General features: G+C 44.1%; 1 protein-coding gene across 1 annotated transcript in view; it reads left to right on the top strand.

Annotated features, from left to right (window-relative positions):
* B3GLCT (beta 3-glucosyltransferase) overlaps positions 1–19,562 on the top strand; it is an 83,646-nt gene that overhangs the window by 39,973 nt on the left and 24,111 nt on the right. Inside the window, exons 7-11 of the mRNA XM_064493228.1 lie at positions 3,173–3,309; positions 6,177–6,240; positions 10,343–10,462; positions 12,151–12,220; positions 19,185–19,298. Coding sequence (XP_064349298.1) covers positions 3,173–3,309; positions 6,177–6,240; positions 10,343–10,462; positions 12,151–12,220; positions 19,185–19,298 — 505 coding nt within the window. The remainder of the gene's footprint in view (positions 1–3,172; positions 3,310–6,176; positions 6,241–10,342; positions 10,463–12,150; positions 12,221–19,184; positions 19,299–19,562) is intronic.

The raw sequence follows: 19,562 nt of genomic DNA, 5'->3' as shown, positions 1-19,562 counted from the left end.
TCCATGGAGTGTCGAGAGGAAATCCTCAGGTGGGGCTGTGGGCCCGGACACAGCTGTGTTACCGGCTTTCACATATGTTCATGACTTGTTGATGAAATGACCCAAATGTGAGACTCTGGGAGGCGCCCGGAACTCAACCGTAGGCAGAAGGCTCTTAGGAGACAGTCTGCATCCCTCCTGCAGCTTTATTTTTTGATAAGAAGTGGGGAGCAAGGTGGTGGTGGTTGGATAAGAGTGAAGATATACAAGACTTTGTCTTCAGGGTAGCTGATGTAAGTGGCATGCTGACGTTTCCTTACCAGCTGCGTCTGAAAGCTCTCCCAGGCTTGCTGTGTTCATTGAACACAGCCCTCGGGAACATCTGTGACGTGGTAGGTACCCTGGGGATACAGTGGGGAGCGAGATGGACAGCATCCCTGGTCACCAGGAGGGGATGTTCTCGTGGCGGGGGGACAGGCAGTAGACAAACGTAAAATAATGTGTCAGACGGCAATAAGCGTCTGGAGAAAAAGAAAGCAAGGTAAGAGGGATAAAGGATAGACTGAGGGTGGGCTTGCTTTCCTGTATAGGGTGTTCAGGAAATACCGCACAGGTCAGGTCACATTTAGCCAAGTGTGAAGGGACCGAGGGAGTGTGCCGTGGGCGCCCTACTCTGATGCCAGGCGCCTACCTACCTGTCTCACAGGAACCCCCAGCTCAGCGTGTTCAAGACCGAACTCCTCACCCCCCTTTTAACCTCTTCCATCTTCAGTCCCCTCATCTCAGAAATGGCTTCACTGTCTATCCAGTTGCTCATATAAAGAACCCTGGGGCTGGTGGTGGACTCCTCTCCCCTGAACCGCAGTTGAGTCTGCCTCCAGAATCCATCTGCTGTCCACTTCTCCTCTCCCTGTTGAACGCCTGCACCCTCCCGCTGACCGTGACTAGAGCGTCCCCGCTGGTCTCCTGCTCCCCACTCTCGCCATCCTGACAATCCCGTATCTCTGTCATTCAGACCACCTCGCCCACCTGCTCATAAGCTTGCGTGGTTCCCCACCCCGCCTAAGAGAGATTCACTAGGTGTAGCTCTCTGGGTCGGCAGCAACCTCCTACCACTGTAAAGATGCTCCCTTCTTTCATGTCTCCCGTTTTTGTTGAAAAGTTGTTCTATTTTTGCTCCTTTGAAAGAAATGTGTGCACCCCTCCCCGAAAACAACTTTTAATGTTTTCTCTCTCTTTGGGTTTTCAACCGACATATGTCTGTGGGTGCTTTTCTTTGTATTTGTCTTGACTAGAGTTTATAGAGCTTCTTGAATCTATGGCTTGATGCTTTCTGTCAGTTTTTAAAGAAGATTCTCAGCCTGTATTTCCTCAAATGTTGATTCAGTTCCATTGTCTCTCCCTGTCCTGGGTTTCCAGCATCGTATATTTTAGAACTTTCATTGTGTCCCATGTTGCGTTTAAGCGCTTTTCTGTATGTTCCTCTTTGTTTTCCCTTTTGTGCAGCAATATGGATATTTTTCACTGAACTTAACCTTCCAGGGTCACTAATTCTCACTTCTATTATGTCTAATATCCTCTTGAATTCCTAGTTCCAGTTACTGCATTAATTAGTTTTAGAATTTCCATTTGACTCCTGTTTATAGATACTAGTTTTTTGGGGTAAAAATCTTCATCTTTTCATCTATTGTCTTAAACATTAATTGTAGTTATTTTTTAACTGCAAAATTTGATGTATCTGTGAATCTCTCATTTTTCAGTTTTTGATCTGGTCTTGTTTCTTGGCATGCCTGGTAATTTTCCATTAAATGTTAGATATTTTATGTGAAAAAGAGGTTATGGATCATATGCTGTTCTGCAGGAGGGTTTAATCTTCCTCTGGGTTGTAGACCTTGTTTGGGGAGGTCTGTTTACAGATGCCCTTACTCCTGGACGCCTTTCTCCTGGGCAGACCCTTCTGGCTCCCAGAACTGTCGCTGAAGTCTTTGCTCAGCTTTTTAACTGCTGTTTCCGTTTGATTCTTGGTTTTTGTGCAGCCTGGGAATTGACGGGAAATTGCAGGCAGAATGCTGGGCTCCCTTCTCTGGGATCCCGTTACGTCTCTTCCTCCTCGGCAGCCTCCAGCTCCAGCCTCTGTCTCTGCAGTCCAGCCGGGTTGCAGGAGTCCCCACCTGCTTTCTGTTGTGTGCTGTTCTCTGCTCTGGGACCAGCAATCCCTTGGGGTGAAAGGAGGTGAATATGGGCCTCCTGGGGGGCTCCCCTGCTCTCTGGGAAATTAGCCTTCACATTCCCATTTGCCTTTGTCATTTTCTGATGCCCTCAATCTTTGCTTTAACAGCATCTCCAGCTGTTAGAGTTTGAGTCTGATCCAGACTCTGACATCTAAGCCCTGGTCTGGCTCCTGCGTCTCTTTCATACTGTTTCCCATACCCAGTCTGTTACAGCCACACCAGGCTTATTTCTTCCTCGAATGTATCCAACTTTTTCTCACCTCAGGGACCCTGTATTAACGGCCTCACCTGCTCCTCCCCAGATTTGTGCACAACCGGCTTCTTGATGTTGTTTAATCTCAGTTCAGCTGTTCCCTCCTGAGAGCCTTCCCTCCCACAGGGACCCCCAGTCACCCTGGTTCGTTTTTGTCATAGCACGCTGCGGTCACGTCAAATGTTACTTTACTTCCTTCCTTACTCTCTGTCTCCCCACTGTGTCAGCTCTGTTCCCACCTGGTGTGGGATAAATGTCAAATGTTAATTGATAACAAATAATAATAAATGTTAATTGCACGAATAAGTGAATGGATAAAATAGGCATTGATTCCGGGAGGAATTTTTCAAATTCTTCTTTACAAACATCAGTGGGACATAAAGGAACACGTTTTCCTTATATTAATAGTATTTTGATATGGAATATTCTATAAAATACCACTTTTATACATTTATAGTATAATGATGACTAACATTTTGTTTGCCCTGATGGTCTGATCTTAAGTTACTCTCTTCATAGACAAAGATTATGCTATATTCATTATCATATGAGTATTAATTATATTTTGGTTAAAATTCTTCAAAAAAAATACACAATCTATGCTTATTCTCTGTCACCCAGAATACTTAGCTGAGACTCATGATACTAATTTGTTTTTGGTCTTGCATGAAATGGCTTTTTAAACAATTCTGTTATCTTTATTTAACAGGAATGGTTTTTAGGAAAAGCCTTACACGATGAAGAGTCTACAATAATTCACCATTATGCCTTTTCTGAAAACCCCACAGTGTTTAAGTATCCAGACTTCGCTGCTGGCTGGGCCCTGAGTATGCCACTTGTAAACAAGTAAGGATTTATTAGACTTTCTTTTCATTTCATTTCATGTATGAATCAACTTTTATTTCCCTGAGTCTTGTAATTGATGAATCTCGGTGAGGTTGCTGAAAAGCAAGTGGTAGAGTGGGGGGCCTGCGGCCAGAGCCAGACGTGGGGGGCTCTTGCTTCTGCTCCGTCTCGTGCTGGGCCCCTTGGACTCACCGCCCAGCTGCTCTGAACTTCCTCTGACTCACCTGCAAAGCAAGGCGAATGATGACCTTGAGCCTAAGGGCGCGCACGGAAGTGCTCTGGGAGCTCTGCACGTGGAGGCCTGAGCGCTGCTGGTGGTGGACCTAGAGAGCTCTGGGTGTGCCTGGCTGGCAGTGAGGGGACGAACAGCAGGAGGGCCGGGCCGAGGTGGGGGGCTCACTATGTGCAGGGGACACACGCGTATCTGAACTCGGGCTGGGCCGGAGGCGCCGCTGAGAGGCGCTGTGGATCACCGCACGGAGCTGTTTGTGTGAGCACAGTCGTGCTTTTCCAGGTGTGAAAAGCGAGGATAATTAGGTCATAATCCAGAAGCAATAGGGTTGTTGACTGGCTTTCTCTGAATCTAAATCATGCGAGTTGGTTGTACGCGTTTGTTCTTTAGGGAGTGGAAAGTTGATAACACATCTGCGAAGAGAGTGTTTCTATTACTACAGTAAGTGTCCTGTTTCTAGGGTTTGTAGTCCTGGAGAGTTTCTGGCTTGCTGTAGATGGTAGATATGTTGTCATTTGTCGTTGGCCAAACTTCTTGATGACTCCCTTGGTATTTGAAAGGATATACATCCTTCCTAATGTAGATCTGAAAAATGGCAACAGCAAAATCTGTTTCCTTGCCATCCTGGCTACCAGGAAACCGCTGTATGATACAGGGTCCATCAGCTAGAAGCACTGTGGGAAATTCTTTCTGGGAACTGACTCATCTGGGGAAGGAGACAATGCATGGGTGGCCATGTGGCTCGATAGATCATGACAGAAGAGGGGTCTTTTGGGGGCTGGCAGCTGAGACAGTGGCTCCCTGATGGTGAGTTTCTAAATCTGAGGGTGTAGAGGTGCTGAGGGCCTGGCAGGTGCTGCGGCTCCGGCTTAACACTTCTCTCGAAACCCCCTCGAGCTGGGCCTGTGACTCACTGCCAGGGCTCCTGCACTGGCCAGGAGAGCAGTCTTGTCCAGGGAGACTCCATGTTAGGGGTTAACTGGCATTTTGTAGAGTTGGTCCCACGGGCACATGATTGTCTCCTCAGTCGTGTTCACAAGGTTGCTGGAAACATCTATCAACTGGTCCAGCCTGCTCTCCTCCTGGTCGCACGTAACCACACTTTCTGCTGAGGAATGGGAGGACCCGAGGGTCTTATGTCACTGCAGTAGGGCATGCAGGGAACTGTGGCTGAAGGAATTGGGGCCAAAAGACTAATCTTTTGCACCTTTCAGGAAATTCCTGGCACCTCCCCCAGAACTCTGACATGAGAGAGGAGGGAGGCACCAGCTAAGTTCTGTGTTCAGTGTCGTTTGCTCACACAACGCTGAGTGGCTGCCAAGTAACTACAGAATGTTTGCGGTGCATTAATATCTGTGGTCTTTCCCCATCCCTCCTCTAGCAGAAGCAAAACAAAATGAAGATGTAGACTCCACCATACACCAAATTCAGAATTCTAGTTAGACCGCATTTCCTTTTTCTCATGATGCAGACAAGTAATCAAATAAACAGATGATGTAACCCATCCAAGATCAACTATTTTGTTGCCACGATGTATTTTAAAATGGGTTTCTAATAGGAGATTCTAACGTATTCTTCAAGAGATTGGTGTTATATGTAGAACTAAAGGAGGCATAAAGCAGCCATTGGATCTTCTGATGGTTGGCTTTTCCGGTTCCAAAGTTGGTAGGCTGACGTCATTTCCTCCTGCTATTAGGAATTATATCAGCATGCTTTTGGATGCAAGTAGCAGAAAATTACTCACCATGGATTAAGGGAATATTATTGCTGTTGTTGGAAGGGGAGATCAGCCGTGTTACTGAGGACCCTGGCTCTCTCTCTCTCTGCTGCTTGGCACACAGCATCATTTCATCCTAAATCTGGTTCGCTCTGTGGTTGGTTTCAGGGCAGTAAGGGCTGCGTGTTTCTTACTTATGTCCAGCAGTAGAGCGCCTCTAATCACGGAATGTAAGCACTTATCCTCAGTGTCTAACTGGATTCTCCTGTCCAGTTAAAAGTTGATGGGGACAACTTCAGGCCCGTATGTACCAACCACTGGACCATTAAGAGTAGAATTTCAGTGCATTGGCTGGGATCAAATTCATTCTGATCATGGAGCCCCTTTATTGGGCTGAATAATTAATCAAATCAATATTCTCTCCAGAAGGAAGGGGAAGCTCTGTTTTGTGTAGATGAGCAACAGCGCCCTCTGCAGGAGTGTTCATTCCCTTTGTCCCCTTTCCTTGACTTCATGGAGGTTATTAAAAGGAGGAGACTGAAAAGGAGCCACTTTTGTTACTCTGTCACGCGAACTTTTTTCTTTTCTGCCCTTTTCTTTGTCTGTCATTATTTTGTCAAGGATTATTAGGAGTCAACAAAGTTCATGGCTTTTTGAAAAGACATTTATTATATTGTGTTGTTTTATGTTATTTTCCAGATGCTGAAATAACGATGCTACATTTGCAACAAACCTTGCCTTCATTTACTGGTCCACAGATAATTGTGTTTTCACAGCCCTTTGCTTCAGGGAAATGAAACCCTTTTATCTTAAAATGTATATTTTTATCTGTTTTCAAACATTAAATAGTCTCGAGAATGTGTTATTCTTGTCTGACACCTCTTTTGGTTTTTAAAAAACTCTGCCTCTATTTTCTAGGCTTACCAAGAGGTTAAAGAGTGAATCCCTGAAATCAGACTTTACGATAGATTTAAAACACGAGGTAGGTCCTGGTTGGTTTGGTGAAAAGTCTTTGTAATTAAGAGTGTGTTGACATAAAAGGTGTTTTGTGTTCCCTTAAATGTGCCCCCTTCCCCCCCCACACCTTCTCCCAGCAGGAGACCTGCAGCACCCTGAGAGGGGCCCTTCTCTTGCAAGCTCCTCTAGGTCACGAAGGTGGAGAGGAAGGTGGGAAAGATTCTTCATCCTTTGTTTTTAAGCTCAGCGGGAGGTCCAGAGGTGGATTTTTGAAAACATGCACAAATATTACTCAGATACCTCTGATTGTATTTGGCGCTTTGATTGCACATGAGCCTTTGTCACATCTCTGTGCTTGGTCCTCTGGAGCAGAATTGAGGCAGGTGGCCCCAAGCAGGCAGCTGTGGCCTGCTCGCCTGGACCCTCGGCACCTAGTGGACATCTGTGACCAAGTACCTGGAGGCAGGTGGCAGGTGTCCCATATTAATTCACGAATCTCTCCTGAATCAGCCTTAACAAGGTCTCTGTGCATTTCATTCACGGCACCTCTGACTGCCTGAAACAGCCATCCCTCTGTATCTTAGGACGTGGGGTCAGTCTCGACAGGTCCTGAGCCCAGCAGTGCTGGCAGCCTACCAGGAGTGAAAAACATACTCCCAAGGTTTTCATTTTGGGGGGTGTTTTTAAATGATGAATAAGCTTATTTGAGGAGAAATGTACATGTTAAAAAATCATTCATTTCCATAAAAGGGAAAGAATGATTAGTTGAAAGCCAGGGTCCATCTAGATATTTCTACTGAAAAGTCAGCTTGGATGTAGAGACCCATGTTTGGGAAACTATTAAACACTGAGTAACATGCAGAAAAATGAAGGTATAAGGATCAGCCAGAATATCTGTGCTGAGGAGCTGGAACTTGACCAGGTGTTTGGAAGCCACCTGCACACATCTCCCCAGTGGCTCCCTCACCGGAGTAAACAACTTTCTTGAATTTTCTGTTTCCCTTTTCTTCATATTGTACAAGCTTTGAATGAATCTCTGCATAACATATTGTGCAATGATTGCATCCTCCTGGATTCTGTGTAAGCAGAATCATACCATGAACATTGTTCTAGTTGGAAACTCATCCGTGTTGAGGGTGGGGCTTTCAAGAGCTTACGGTCGTTTTCAGGACAGTCTCTCATGTGACTGTGCCACAGCTTTGTCGTCCGTTCTCCGGCCCTGGGTTTCTGGGCTGCGACTGGCTTTTTGCTGTCACAGTCACTACTTCTAGGAGGATTTTTGTCGTGTATTATGACGATCGTCTGTAAGAGCTTCTCTAGGGCAGAAGCTTTTACACTGTTCTTTTGACTGTGACCCACTTTAAAAGACATTTTTTCATGGTGACTTAGTGTACTTGTGTGTTGTTATTGTGCCTTACTGATTTCTAGCTCCGTGTCGGTGGCCTGTATGAGTCATCTGACATATTTTTTAGGTGTAGTTCGTGTTCACTTTTCATAAACGGAGAGAAGGATGTACATGCTCTAATCTGGGGGTCTAATGTTCTCCTTGTATCTGTTAGGTTAACGAAGAAATAGATTTTCGCATATTTTATTTCCTCCTGCCCTCCTCCCTCCCTTCATTCCCTTCCTTCCACTGTTGTTTTGCTTGATCTCTCATTTACCAAGGGAGGAATGTGAAAATCTCCCAGAATAGTGGGACCGTGTCTTCTTGGGGACCTGCCATCTCTCGCTATTTATACTCTGAGGCTATGTTAATTAGATGCATGCAAGTTGAGAATTGTTACATCTTCTTGGTAAATTTATCTTTTATCTCTAGTGATGCTCTTTGCCTTACAGTTAATTTTGTCGATGGGAACACTTCTGTACTAGCTTTCTTCCGGCGTTGCCCCATAACTGTTTTCGCCGCTTCTTTCAGTCCTTTGTGTCCTCATCTTCTGATGTGTCTCTCTGAAAGAGGACATGTGTTTTTTTCCTCCTGGTTTGACAGTCTTCATCTTCAAACCATGCAGGAAATTGAAGTGTACATGTTTCATGGTGACTAACACTTTATTTTATCCTTTGTCCCTGTTTTTTTTCCTTTTAAAAATTTCCTTGCTTTTAGATTTTTTTTTCGTTCCATTTTTTTTCCCCTCCTCTGCTATTTGGAAGTTTAGCCTCAATGTGTGTTCCCTAATGGTTATTTTAACATGCATTCTTAACCTAACAATCCTGAAAATTCAAGGCCAGAGACTAATTTAACTCTGATTGTCCCCTCTCCCAGCTTATATGCTCTTATTGTCCAGGATTTATGTGCTTTTTTTGAACCGTGCAACTCAGATGCTGTCCTGTTTACGCAGGGAGCACCTGCATTCACCTCGCCCTCTGTTACCAGTGGCTGTGGTCCCTCCTCCCTCTTCCTTCTCCCACCTGCCAACGGGATCATGTTTATTCTTCCTGAATTACATCCTTCAGAATGCCCTTGTTAGTGAGGTGGCAAATTCTCAGTTTTTTTCTTTAAAAAATAAATTATTTCAGCTTTGTTCCTGAGACATAGCTGCCTTGCGAACACACTTCTAGGTTGTCAGGCGCGGTCTGTCGTCACGGTGTTGTCACCCTGCTGTGTGCTGGCTGCTGTCACTGCTGTGGTGCTGGGAGGCCGGCCCTCACTCCCCGTGGTCCCATGTGGGTAACCTGGCCTTTCTCTTTGGCGGCTTTTGAGACTGTCTCCTTGTCTTCGGTCTCCGCAGTGCCTCTACGGCGTGTGTGCCCTAATCCTACTTGGCATTCAGTGAGCCTTTCTAGAACAGCAATTTTACAAGATGCTCAGCCAATCCACTATTTTCTCATCCCTCTGTCCCCTCCTCCTGGGACTCTAGACTCTGCGAGGGCTGACCTTCTCCACATTTCCCATCTCCGCGTCTTGCTGTGCTCTGTTCCACATAACTGGGCTCCAGCTTTTAGCGCCCTCATTTTTAGTCAGCTGTGTCTAATATGCCATTTATCCTCACCATTAAAATGTCTTTTTTAAGCCTTATATTTTTCACTCCCAGGCGTTCTAGTCACTTCTTTTTCAGATTTTGCTCTCTTGCATAATTATATAGAACTTTGGCTCATGTTTTAAAGTTTTTCTTTTCTTTATAAAAATATTTTAGCAGTAATGCTGCCCCCGAAGCCTCTGGGGTGGGATGAGGCTGTGTCTGCTGGCTCGTCCTCACCATTGCATCCTTTGTGCTGCTTTTGGTGACTTTTCTGGGAACTCTTGCTCCCTTGGAACTCCATCCAGGGCAGCCCCCTGAGTCCTGGATAAGGTCCTGGGGTCCTCAGGAAGGGTCAGCATTAGCTTTTGCCTGCTGCCGGGGGCTCTTGCTGACTTAGGACCACTTTAAATTACTCTGAGCTGTTTGGGGGCCACACAGGTGACAAATTAGGGAGGCCTGGTAACAAAATCTCAGAGGACATCTGGAGAGGATTTTTCTCTCCATCTAGTGCCCAGTCCCAGCTTCATATGCGGGTTTTGCTGACAGACACGCCCCCCCCCCCCCCATGGGTGGGTCGCGGGCTTTGTTCTCTTAACTGGCGGATCAGAACCTCCGCCTTCCCTGAGCTCAGCGGGATCCCCACCCGGGAAACTACCCTCGGAGCCCTTTCCCGCAGGTTCTCACTTGTCCATTTTTGTCCTCACAAGTTCCACACTTTTGTGCCAATTTAATAATGCATTTAAAATGATTTTAAAGATATTTTATCCAACATTTTTAGGTATTTTTAGCTGGTTATTCAGGGTCTGTACTTGCCAGCCTGTGGGAAACCAGAGTTGTGATAGTATTTCCTTTTATCCTTCTCTCTGATGCTTTAGAATCCCTAGAACAGCTTCCCTGAAGTTGCTATGGCCACTTTGCAATCTTCTGCAGGTCAGAATATTGATTCCTAATTGCTTATGGTTAATAAAAGATTAGATTGCTCTACATGGAATTACTAGTTTTGTAAGTTAAAAAAAATCAAAAATACTTGTTGAATGTTGATAAATTGATGTGGTTCAACCTAACATCCTCTAGAGAAGGATGGCCTGCTTTTCTTTGAGATGCTTCCTGCCTCCATCTGCCTGTGGTGCTGGCGGAGCTTTGTCATGACGCCCGTCTCCTGTGTGACAGATCGCCCTCTACATCTGGGACAGAGGCGGCGGACACCCCCTCACTCCGGTGCCCGAGCTTTGTACCGACGGTGTGGACGCGTCCTGTGCTACCACGTTCCGTTCTTTCCTGCCGCTCTGTGTAAGTAACACAAGGGCCTCTTCCTTGCCGTCAGAGGGGAACGCACCTGCTGTGCACAAGGCCGGCCTAGCACTTTACATGCTAAACAGTAAAATCAACACTTGCCGTGTGCCTGGTGAGAACTCTGTGCATCACGTTTCCAGTGATGACAACCCCAGGAGGTGAGCCCTTTGTTCCCCATTTGACAGGACAGGAGGGAGGCGTGGAGAAGCTAAGCACTTGCTCGGGGTGACACAGGGACTTCGCAGGGAAGTGAGTGAGCTTGTGACCTGCCGTCTCACCCCAGGGCCGGTGTGCAGCGCTCGCTCCATGGAGACTGTGTGCCCGGGGTCTGTTCTTCTGTTGACAACAGAGCATGGAGCTTGGGATTTCAATTCTGTTCCCTAGGAAGGTGATGAGACATTTCCCATCAAGCCACAGCCTTCTCCTCAAGGCCGCCCCCTTTACCCTCTCAGCCAGTGACCCCACTTTGATGTCACCTGAGACTGTCCAGAACTTTCAGAATGAACTTCCTTGTTCTGGTGGACCCTTGGTCCAGTCCCCAGGAGAAGCCTGAAGACCCCGGCACTCAACTGGGTGGTTAACAGTTCTTCTTCATCAGGAAAAATGGATTCAGCACCTCAAACGTTGTCTGTTATTTTCAAGTCAGTGACACAGAAGTCTGCATGTTGCACTGTCAAAGAGGAATGTACGTACACGTACACATACACACACACAACTCACACACTCACTCACATACACTCTCACACTCTGCAACAGTAGGGGAGAATCTGTAATGCTGGCACAGTGCCTGAGGGGGGAGTGTCTTTCTGGACATTACGCTTGCTTGTTCTTTAGTTCTTTTGGAAAGTCTGGAGGGTCTGACCTGGTGTCTTGAGTGACATGACCAAACTACGGTTACATGTCACTATAAACCAGCCCCAAATGATGCAGGAATCATGACTGAATATTGATTGTTCCAAGCCTAAGACAGGTGATGAAGGGGTCAGAACACCTGCCCCCCCCCCCCACCGTGAAGCACCGTGGTCAGGGTGCGGGCTGCCCACAGACTCTTCGTGTGCCCCTTCGCCTGAGTAACCAACCTGGGCTGCAGCCAGCTCAGGCCTCCAGGCTCCCGCAGGTGTTTGTAGTCCTGCCTTTGGCAGAGGACGGAGCATCACTATTGCCTAGACTTGGGTTGGCAATAAAGGGCCATAAAAATACGTCAAACATCACAGTGAGGCCAGGCTTGCAGAAGGGTGTCACCTCTTACTTTGCGCTGAAACGTCTGCCTACTTCTCCCTTCCTTTGTCAAAATCTTCCCCAGCTGGAGAAAGGAAAGGGAACGGAACCAGCATTTACTGAGTACCTCTGACGTGCGTAATAACTCAGAGTGCTAAAAGCAGCTTGACTGTTGGCTGCCATTCCAGTGTGCTAAATGAGCAGACTGAAGTTCAGAGAGCTGGGGACTCTGGTTCCGGTGACACTGCCTTTGTGGCAGAGCTGGGACTCTGGTGTAGGCCGGGCTGACTGCAAAGGTTTTACTGTCAGCGGAGCTACAGTTCCTTTTTTTCCTTAAAACTTAATCCTGGAAACAAGTCTGATATCCCTGACGTTGGTGAATTTGAACTTGGGAGCATGAGAGAGCATGTGGGTGTGAAGTTAAGATACACTGACTCATACATGCATATATTTTTATTTTCTTTTAGGGAAATCCAGTGAAGAAGGAGGAGATTTTTGTTGCAGTAAAAACATGCAAGAAATTTCATGGTGACAGAAGTATGTTTTGGGTTATTCATTTTTATTGAACTTTAATAAAAGTCCAAATTGCCTTTAAAAAAAAAAAACTAGAAATCGGTTATAAACTCAAGAAAGAGATAATGACAGATATATTACTGAAGTGCAAGCACTTACTTAGTCAGTATTCTTCATTGTACCCCTTCAGTCTCCAAGATCAGTCACACAAATAATTCTGTATTGCAGTGTGAGTGGTCACAGCCTTTCTAAGGACCGATTAGAGCAGTATTTTAAATTGGAACTGGAAAAGCTCAGCTGTGGCAACTGAGGAGACAGTAAGTGGATAACAGTCCATTTTACAAAACAGCGTCCTGTGATGTCCATGCGGTCTCTGAGCTGTGGGAAAAATACCAGAGGGAATTTCGGAGTAACAGCATGCCAAAAAGAGTGTTTTCCTGAAGGCTGTTCCTTCTTTTTATATTTATTCAAATGCACATATTAGAACTTCAAGGATATGTACTTGCTCATGCATAGATATACTGGAGAAAAGGAAAAAGGTGCCTTACAAGCAGTGGTTCCTCCTTAAGGAAATCTTGCATGCAGATGAGTGTTGTTTTTATTCAAATTTTTGGTGTCATTACAGAATTCTACTATGTTATGGTGATAATATTAACAAAAAAGCCTATCCTAAATATAAATACATAATTTATCTCTTTTTTTTCACCGTATTTCAAGCAGCACTGACCTGAAATTGAGAATTAGACAGCCTTTCGCATTTTCTAATTTTAGCACATATTTTAATTTTTGTCCATGAAGACTCTCAGTTTTCACCAAGAGTGTGATATTTATATAGGAGAGATTCCTAAACCAGCTATCATTTTTGTGGGATTGGAGCTATGGGAGTTCATTTATATAATTTATGTGATAACATGATATTTACAAATTATATTTTAAATGGGAACATATTTTCCAAATAAAAGAATATTATAATTTGGGATCAAAGCACTGCCTAAGACACTGACATCAATTCAAATCTGGTTATAATCAACAATATCTTACAAGTACATTTGTTGACGAACTCGGGTTTGGCTGCTTGCTGCTCAAAAGCTAATGAATTTGAGAGGCAAGTGTCAGTGGGAAGGAAAGATGCTTTGGTCAGAAAAGCTGGCAATCTGGGGAGAAGGTGGACTCCTGTGGACCATCTCTGAAGAGTCTGCTCGGCCATGGCAATTTTTAAAAGGAACATGGGAGGGAAGAATCTCAGTGGATCACCAAGGCAGGAGGTTGGGGTCTGCATCCTTCTCCACTGCCCGCAGACTGCCGGACTCTTCAGTTGTTATCTTGCCCATGTGATCTGCCTGCAGGATTGCTCAGGGGCTGGTGGGGCTAGAGAGCTAATCGTTCTTTAACTGCTTACTTTTTCATTCTTATTTCTTTTTATCTAGGAAAATCAGCAGGTTAGGGCATGGCATGCATTCAGGAGAGCATAAGTCAGGGGTTAGTTTCAGTTGCTTAGTGATCTCATTCCTATACTTAGGTTAAGGTTAGAGCAGGACAGAAATGGGCAAACAGGAAAGGGTCAAAAGAGCTGCTTTCACATTTATTACAAAGCTTCACGGTTACCTGAAATAGACACAATAAGTTCTAAGTCCTGTTAAATCAGCCTGAAGAAATACACGCATTCATTATATAAGGAGTCCTAAAATACTATTAAAATGAATATAGCACTTAAAATGTTCATTTATCATGAGTTTAACCTGGATTTAATATCTCTTTTTTTCATAATCTGGAAGTGCTCTGTGGGATGATTTCTGATATCTTTCATAAAAAAGTATCAAGGGAAATGAACTAGGCTGCTTTTTTTTAAAACACAGCAAGCAGAAGTGCTCAAATGATTCACCTGATCTTGAAGCTGCACCTGGAACGTGATGTTGATGTTAAGAATGAGACAGTAAAGCAGTAAAACTGGGGACCTTCCCTGTTGTAGTTTTCATATTCCACAGAAATGAAAAAAGTTTGCTAATTTTAATTGAGTCATTTTGAATAATCTAGCTTACTGCTTTCTTATTTTGCATAAGGTTGAGATGATCCTTTCAGATACCTATTAAATGCTTTTATATTTGAATTCTGAGTCAAAGGTCTTTAAAAATGACAAAATCTTATAGGCCTTTTAGGAGAATTCAAACCAGACCTCCCAGAGCCAGACTCATTGACTTGCTGCTGTTAATTTGGACCTGCAGTCACTGAAGCCTGAGACCTACAGGGTGTCTTAAGGATTTCACAGCTGACTTTCTGTGGCAGGCCATCTTTAAACTTGGACCTGTTTGAAAAGATGCTCTAAGACAGCAGGGTTTTAGAGTCTTTGATGTCCATTTTTCTGGGTGGAAGTGAAACCTGCCAGGCTAGTGGGCTCTGTCCCTCCTTTTGGAAGTTTAGTCCAGCCACCCATTGGCCCAAAGAATTATCCAGTAATCATATTAATTTCAGTGGCAACAGCTTCTAGCCGCTCATCTTTTTTTCCATTTTCTGGTGTGTTTTTCACATATATTATATCATCTGGTTTCATGCTGGCAGTTCCTTGTGACGTGGTAACTATTATTACTCACTCGATGTTATAGGCAAAGCTGACCATGGACAACACGCTGGCCCAGCTTCTCATAGGCTGAGTAGGGGAGCTGGGGCTCCAGTTTTGGGGCTCCAAATCCCCAGTTCTTTCCACTAGCGGAGCCATACTGTAAACTCTTTGGATGCATTACAAACCTAATGATAGTCGTGTTGAAGCTCTGCTACGTTCAAGGTCAGTTGTGACTTGGTCAGAAGCCATGGCAGAGGCTTTTTATTTTCAGTAGTGGTGAAGGTAGCCAGGAACTGAAGTCCACGGATGATCTGAAGTATATATTGAGCTGGGAATCCAGATTGCCACCCTATCCAGGCGTATTACTGCTGCAGTCAAGCCAAATACACGGACTGGGTGTTTTCTGTTTCTTTCCATGTGCACTCTGGTAGAAACACTTGAAGTTACAAAAGCCAGATGACAATGAGGGAAAAAATAAACACAGACAAGACTGTTTATCTCTGAGAAACTGGGAGTCGGCTACACAGCAGTGACTTACCCTGAGGCAGGCTCTCCCGCGTGTGCGCTGCCCCGGGTTCTGAGCGTAAGCGGACGCTAGCCACAGCCCCACTCCTGGCTCCTCCAGGAACGAGGGGGAGTGATGGAACATGCTGTTCAGGGCTCTAGTCAAGGCAAGGGAAAATACAAGCTGAACTCATTCTACATACTCTTTTAATAAAATAAAAGCCAAGTTCCAAAATTAGGAAAATTATTTTACATCTTGTACTTTTAAACGTTTACGTAACTGCTTGTGTCTTCATTCTGATTTAGATGAAATAAAGCATCTTAGGACAGAGTTAGCAAAAATATATCCTATCTTTTGCTCAAGAAAGAAATACACATTGACACCATCGAAACCGCAGCACTCGCTGAGATGCAAGCAGTTGGTAGGGTCTTAAAGACACTGAAGGTTATGACAGAAAGCGACGAATTGGATAATGTGTAAAGCTGTGTCTGAGCAAGGAAAATCTCTCTGGAGTTCTGATATTCATCTTGATCACTTCCTCTTGGGTTACATGTTTTCCCTTGTGTGATGTGAGCCATCAGAAAACGTTAGGAATTTTCTCTGCCTCATTTTGCAGGCGGTTCCCATATGTGGCAGCCACTTTTTGTCAAACGGTGGGATGGGAGATATTCCCCTCCTGCAGACTCCCTCTAATTAAAGGGGTTAAATTGCCATTTGCTCAGCCTTTAGTTCCTTTTCAGTTTCCTGAGCCCCTAAAAATACTTTATTCCTTTCAGGTTAAAAAAAAAGTTTGATATCTTTACTGCAGTGATCTTGTCTAGAAGATGCAAATCTGAACACACGTATTAAAAAGAGTGTCTGGTAGCTGTGTCCCCTTTATACCTTGTAAGAGGTGCTCACAAGCCTCTCTCACCCGTATGCTTATTGGAAACAGGAGGTTTGAATCAAATGCAGCCAGATGGAAGGCCACACCCCGTGCTGAATGCGTGAGCAGATAAATTATTAACATTAACATTGCTTTGTTCCGTTCGCCCTGGCTGCTGCACAGGTGAGGATGCTCCAGATTGCCCTGACATGCTGTGTTAGATCAGCCATGGGGGATGCGCTTCCATCTTACCTGCCTCGCACCTCTAGACCCAGGACTGCAAGCACACCCTTGGGGTGCTGTGGCCAACCCTCTCCTGAGAAGAGAGGAGAAACCACAGCTTTATTTTGTGGTCTTTGACTTTCATACCGAGACAAAAGGTCCATTTGTCCATTAAAAATAGCAGATTCCTTAAAATCAAAACAGTCATGTACACTGGATCCTGTGGTGGTTTTTGTACAGGGTTCAAGTGTCAGTTCATTTTCATTTGTAATCAGAGTTTTGCAAGTAAATTCACTGGGAGTAAAAATGTATCTTCTGTGCCTCGTAGGGAGACACATCTCTTGCCTCCAGTCTGTAAAGCAAAAGGCAAGATTTATGTCATCTGAGCAGAGAGTTTTTTTAATAGTACAGTTTTTACTTTGCTCCAATTTTAAGTTATCTTATGGCAAACCTTGAAAGAAGCATTCGCTATTGTCTTATTATGTGGGAGAAAGTATGCTTCTCTTGATTGAAAATGAGATAACAGATCACAAAGCTATACTGAAATATTTTCTCAAAGTTTAATATCTTTAGGAATATAGTGCCTCAATATAATATAAAATATTTTATAAATAGAATGAATTCAATTTAGAATTCAAACAGTGGTAATAAAATAGACCAATATCTTAAAACTTTTAAGTAATTTTGAATCAACTGGTTGAAAATAAAGCCTTCACCTGCTGTCATAGAAGACTCAGCTTTAACTTTTAATTCTTTACAGCTGGTGGATACAACAAATGCACAGGCGTTACCATGATGAGGGGACGGATGGTACAAACTGATGCTTCTGGAGTTAGAGACTCATAACACGTTACTGTGGTTGGTTCATTTTTGAATGACTGGCAATGGTGGTACCAGTCTTGTACCAAAGAATGAATCACCAGTAAGAAGAAAACCTTCCCCAAATAGCCGTCAGCCTAGTGTTGGAATTCCTCCAGAGTCCGGTCCTCAGTCACTATTTATTGAGCACCTGCTACCTCCCAGGCACTGTGCTGGGTGCTGGGGACTGAGTCAAAGAGTAATTCCTACCTTTAGTGAAATTTGTTTCATCTGTTTCAAATGAAAACTAGAAGCAAGTCGTTAGGTGTAGCAAAGAGCTAACTGACACTTGATTTTGATTTTTAACTTCACTGAAATCAGCGAATTGAGAAGAGAAGCCTGTGCTGTTTAATGACGCTCGTAGAGCAAACAGAAACTGAAGGCTTAAAGGCTGAGGAAAATGAAAGCAGAGTTTGCAGGACCCAGTGCTGGGGACCAAGGAAAATTCTTGACCTTTCCTCCCAGCTTCTTCCTGTTACACAGTGGGGGACGCTTTCCCAAGAGCGTGAACGCGTAGTGGTCGCAGGGAGCCTTGCCTGGGAAAGTCCTCCTGCTTATTATATGCAAAGCAGGTGCCACTGCAGGGCCAAGGTTAAGATTTCTGTTGTGCTGGAACGCCGAAGTAGAACAGAGTGAGGATTTTTTTTTCTCTTTTTCACCCCAGCAACCTGATCTGTTATGTCCATTCTGTCAGGGAGAAATCTTCTAATCTTCCTTTTTATGACTGCAGAAATATACTTTAATGTGTAAAAATAATATTTAGTGGCTTAAAATGGGTAATTTGTAGATTAGTATAGCAAACATGCAGAATTCATAAGTCTTTTTATTTTTTAAAAGCTGGTGAATTATGGACTATAAAGTAGTACACTTTTGATTGTTTTCATAAAAGGACTGGGAGTTTGACTCCAGATAACCGACTAGCATAGCTAGACACTTAAATTTGGCATTGCATGGATAGTTTTTGCATCTAATTTATTTTTATTTAGGTTGGTGGAAAAGGAAAAGTTAAATGATCTAATAAAGTCTTAAAATACTGACCTAAAGATTTGGTTCATCAGAGCTGAGATTCTTAAATCAACAGGGTATAAAATCTAGATATCTTTTCTGTTAAAACAATGGAAACCCTTTTTAAAATTTAGAGATGCACAGAAGAAAATAATGACTGGAATAGTTGGTCAAGTGAATTAATACCAAGTAGTGATCAGGCAGATTTCTGTATGTCAGGCATGGAGACACACCTACCTTTGAGCATCTCACCCTAAAATACAGAAAACCAGCAATTTACTGCTGTTTGTGTTTATTGTATTAAAATAATTTATCTGTTCATGGTAGATCTTTAGAATCTGCAGTGGTTCTCAATCTTATTTCTTCCATATTTTTCCAAAGTCCACCATAGTAATGTCAGCATCACATGCAGTGCTTCTCCATCTAGGGTCGTGCCCTTTATAGGCTGGGTGGTCCTGTTAGAATCTCTGAGGGGAGATGTGTGTTGTTTGAAAAGCGCCCCACCCCCCATCCCACTGTGAGGGAGGCAAGTTTACATCTCAGCTAGAACCACACAGAATGTTCCAGTCCTTAGAAGTGATTACATTCCCTACTCCCCTAAAAAGTATTTTAAAAATCCATTTATAAATTGTGAATTATAAATGAAGGAGCCTATTGGGAAAAGAGAACAATTAGTTAAAATTAATTTAAACACAACAGTATCATGAGACTAGAAAACTGATCGCTCTCTGGACGCAGTGCGTCCAGCACTGGGAATGAGCAGTCTTGGTCCTGGGGTGTGTCTGAAAATGCCTCTAGAAGACAGTTTGACTCGTGTGCTGTCGGCGTTCCTCAGAGTAGAGCAAGCTCTAAGCCTTGGGACCCTGGAAGAAGAACAAGCAACGGTTCCGTCCTTTACAGGCGATAAGCCTGCTGCTTTGAGTTCCCAGCCTCCCAGACAACAGTGCGGTGACGGTCCCCTCCCTCGTTTTTTCAGTCCCCATCGTGAAGCAGACTTGGGCGGGTCAGGCAGCTCTCATCGAATACTACAGCGATTATGCAGATGGCTCCATTCCGACGGTAGATCTGGGAGTTCCCAATACGGACAGAGGTCAGTCCTGCATTTACTCCTCTTCTCCAAAGCGTCCCTTCTGTAAATGTCGTAAATTAGGATAAAATGAAGTGTTTATGAATACTGTAATTTTTGCTTCATACAGGTTTCTTTTCCTCCCTCGCATCTTCATCCAGGGATACGGACTGACTCCTGCAGTTTCAGAGCTGCTTTTAGTACTAACAGAGGTTTTGAGTTTTTAATTGGTCATGTTATGATTGACGTGCATGACAATTATGCATATGACAGTTATGGTAGAGTTTA

The sequence above is a fragment of the Camelus dromedarius genome, chromosome 13 (genome assembly GCF_036321535.1).
Source record: "Camelus dromedarius isolate mCamDro1 chromosome 13, mCamDro1.pat, whole genome shotgun sequence".
In the NCBI taxonomy this organism is placed as follows: domain Eukaryota; kingdom Metazoa; phylum Chordata; class Mammalia; order Artiodactyla; family Camelidae; genus Camelus; species Camelus dromedarius.
Note: the sequence above shows the minus strand (reverse complement) of the source record. Positions and strands in the feature narration are given on the sequence as shown.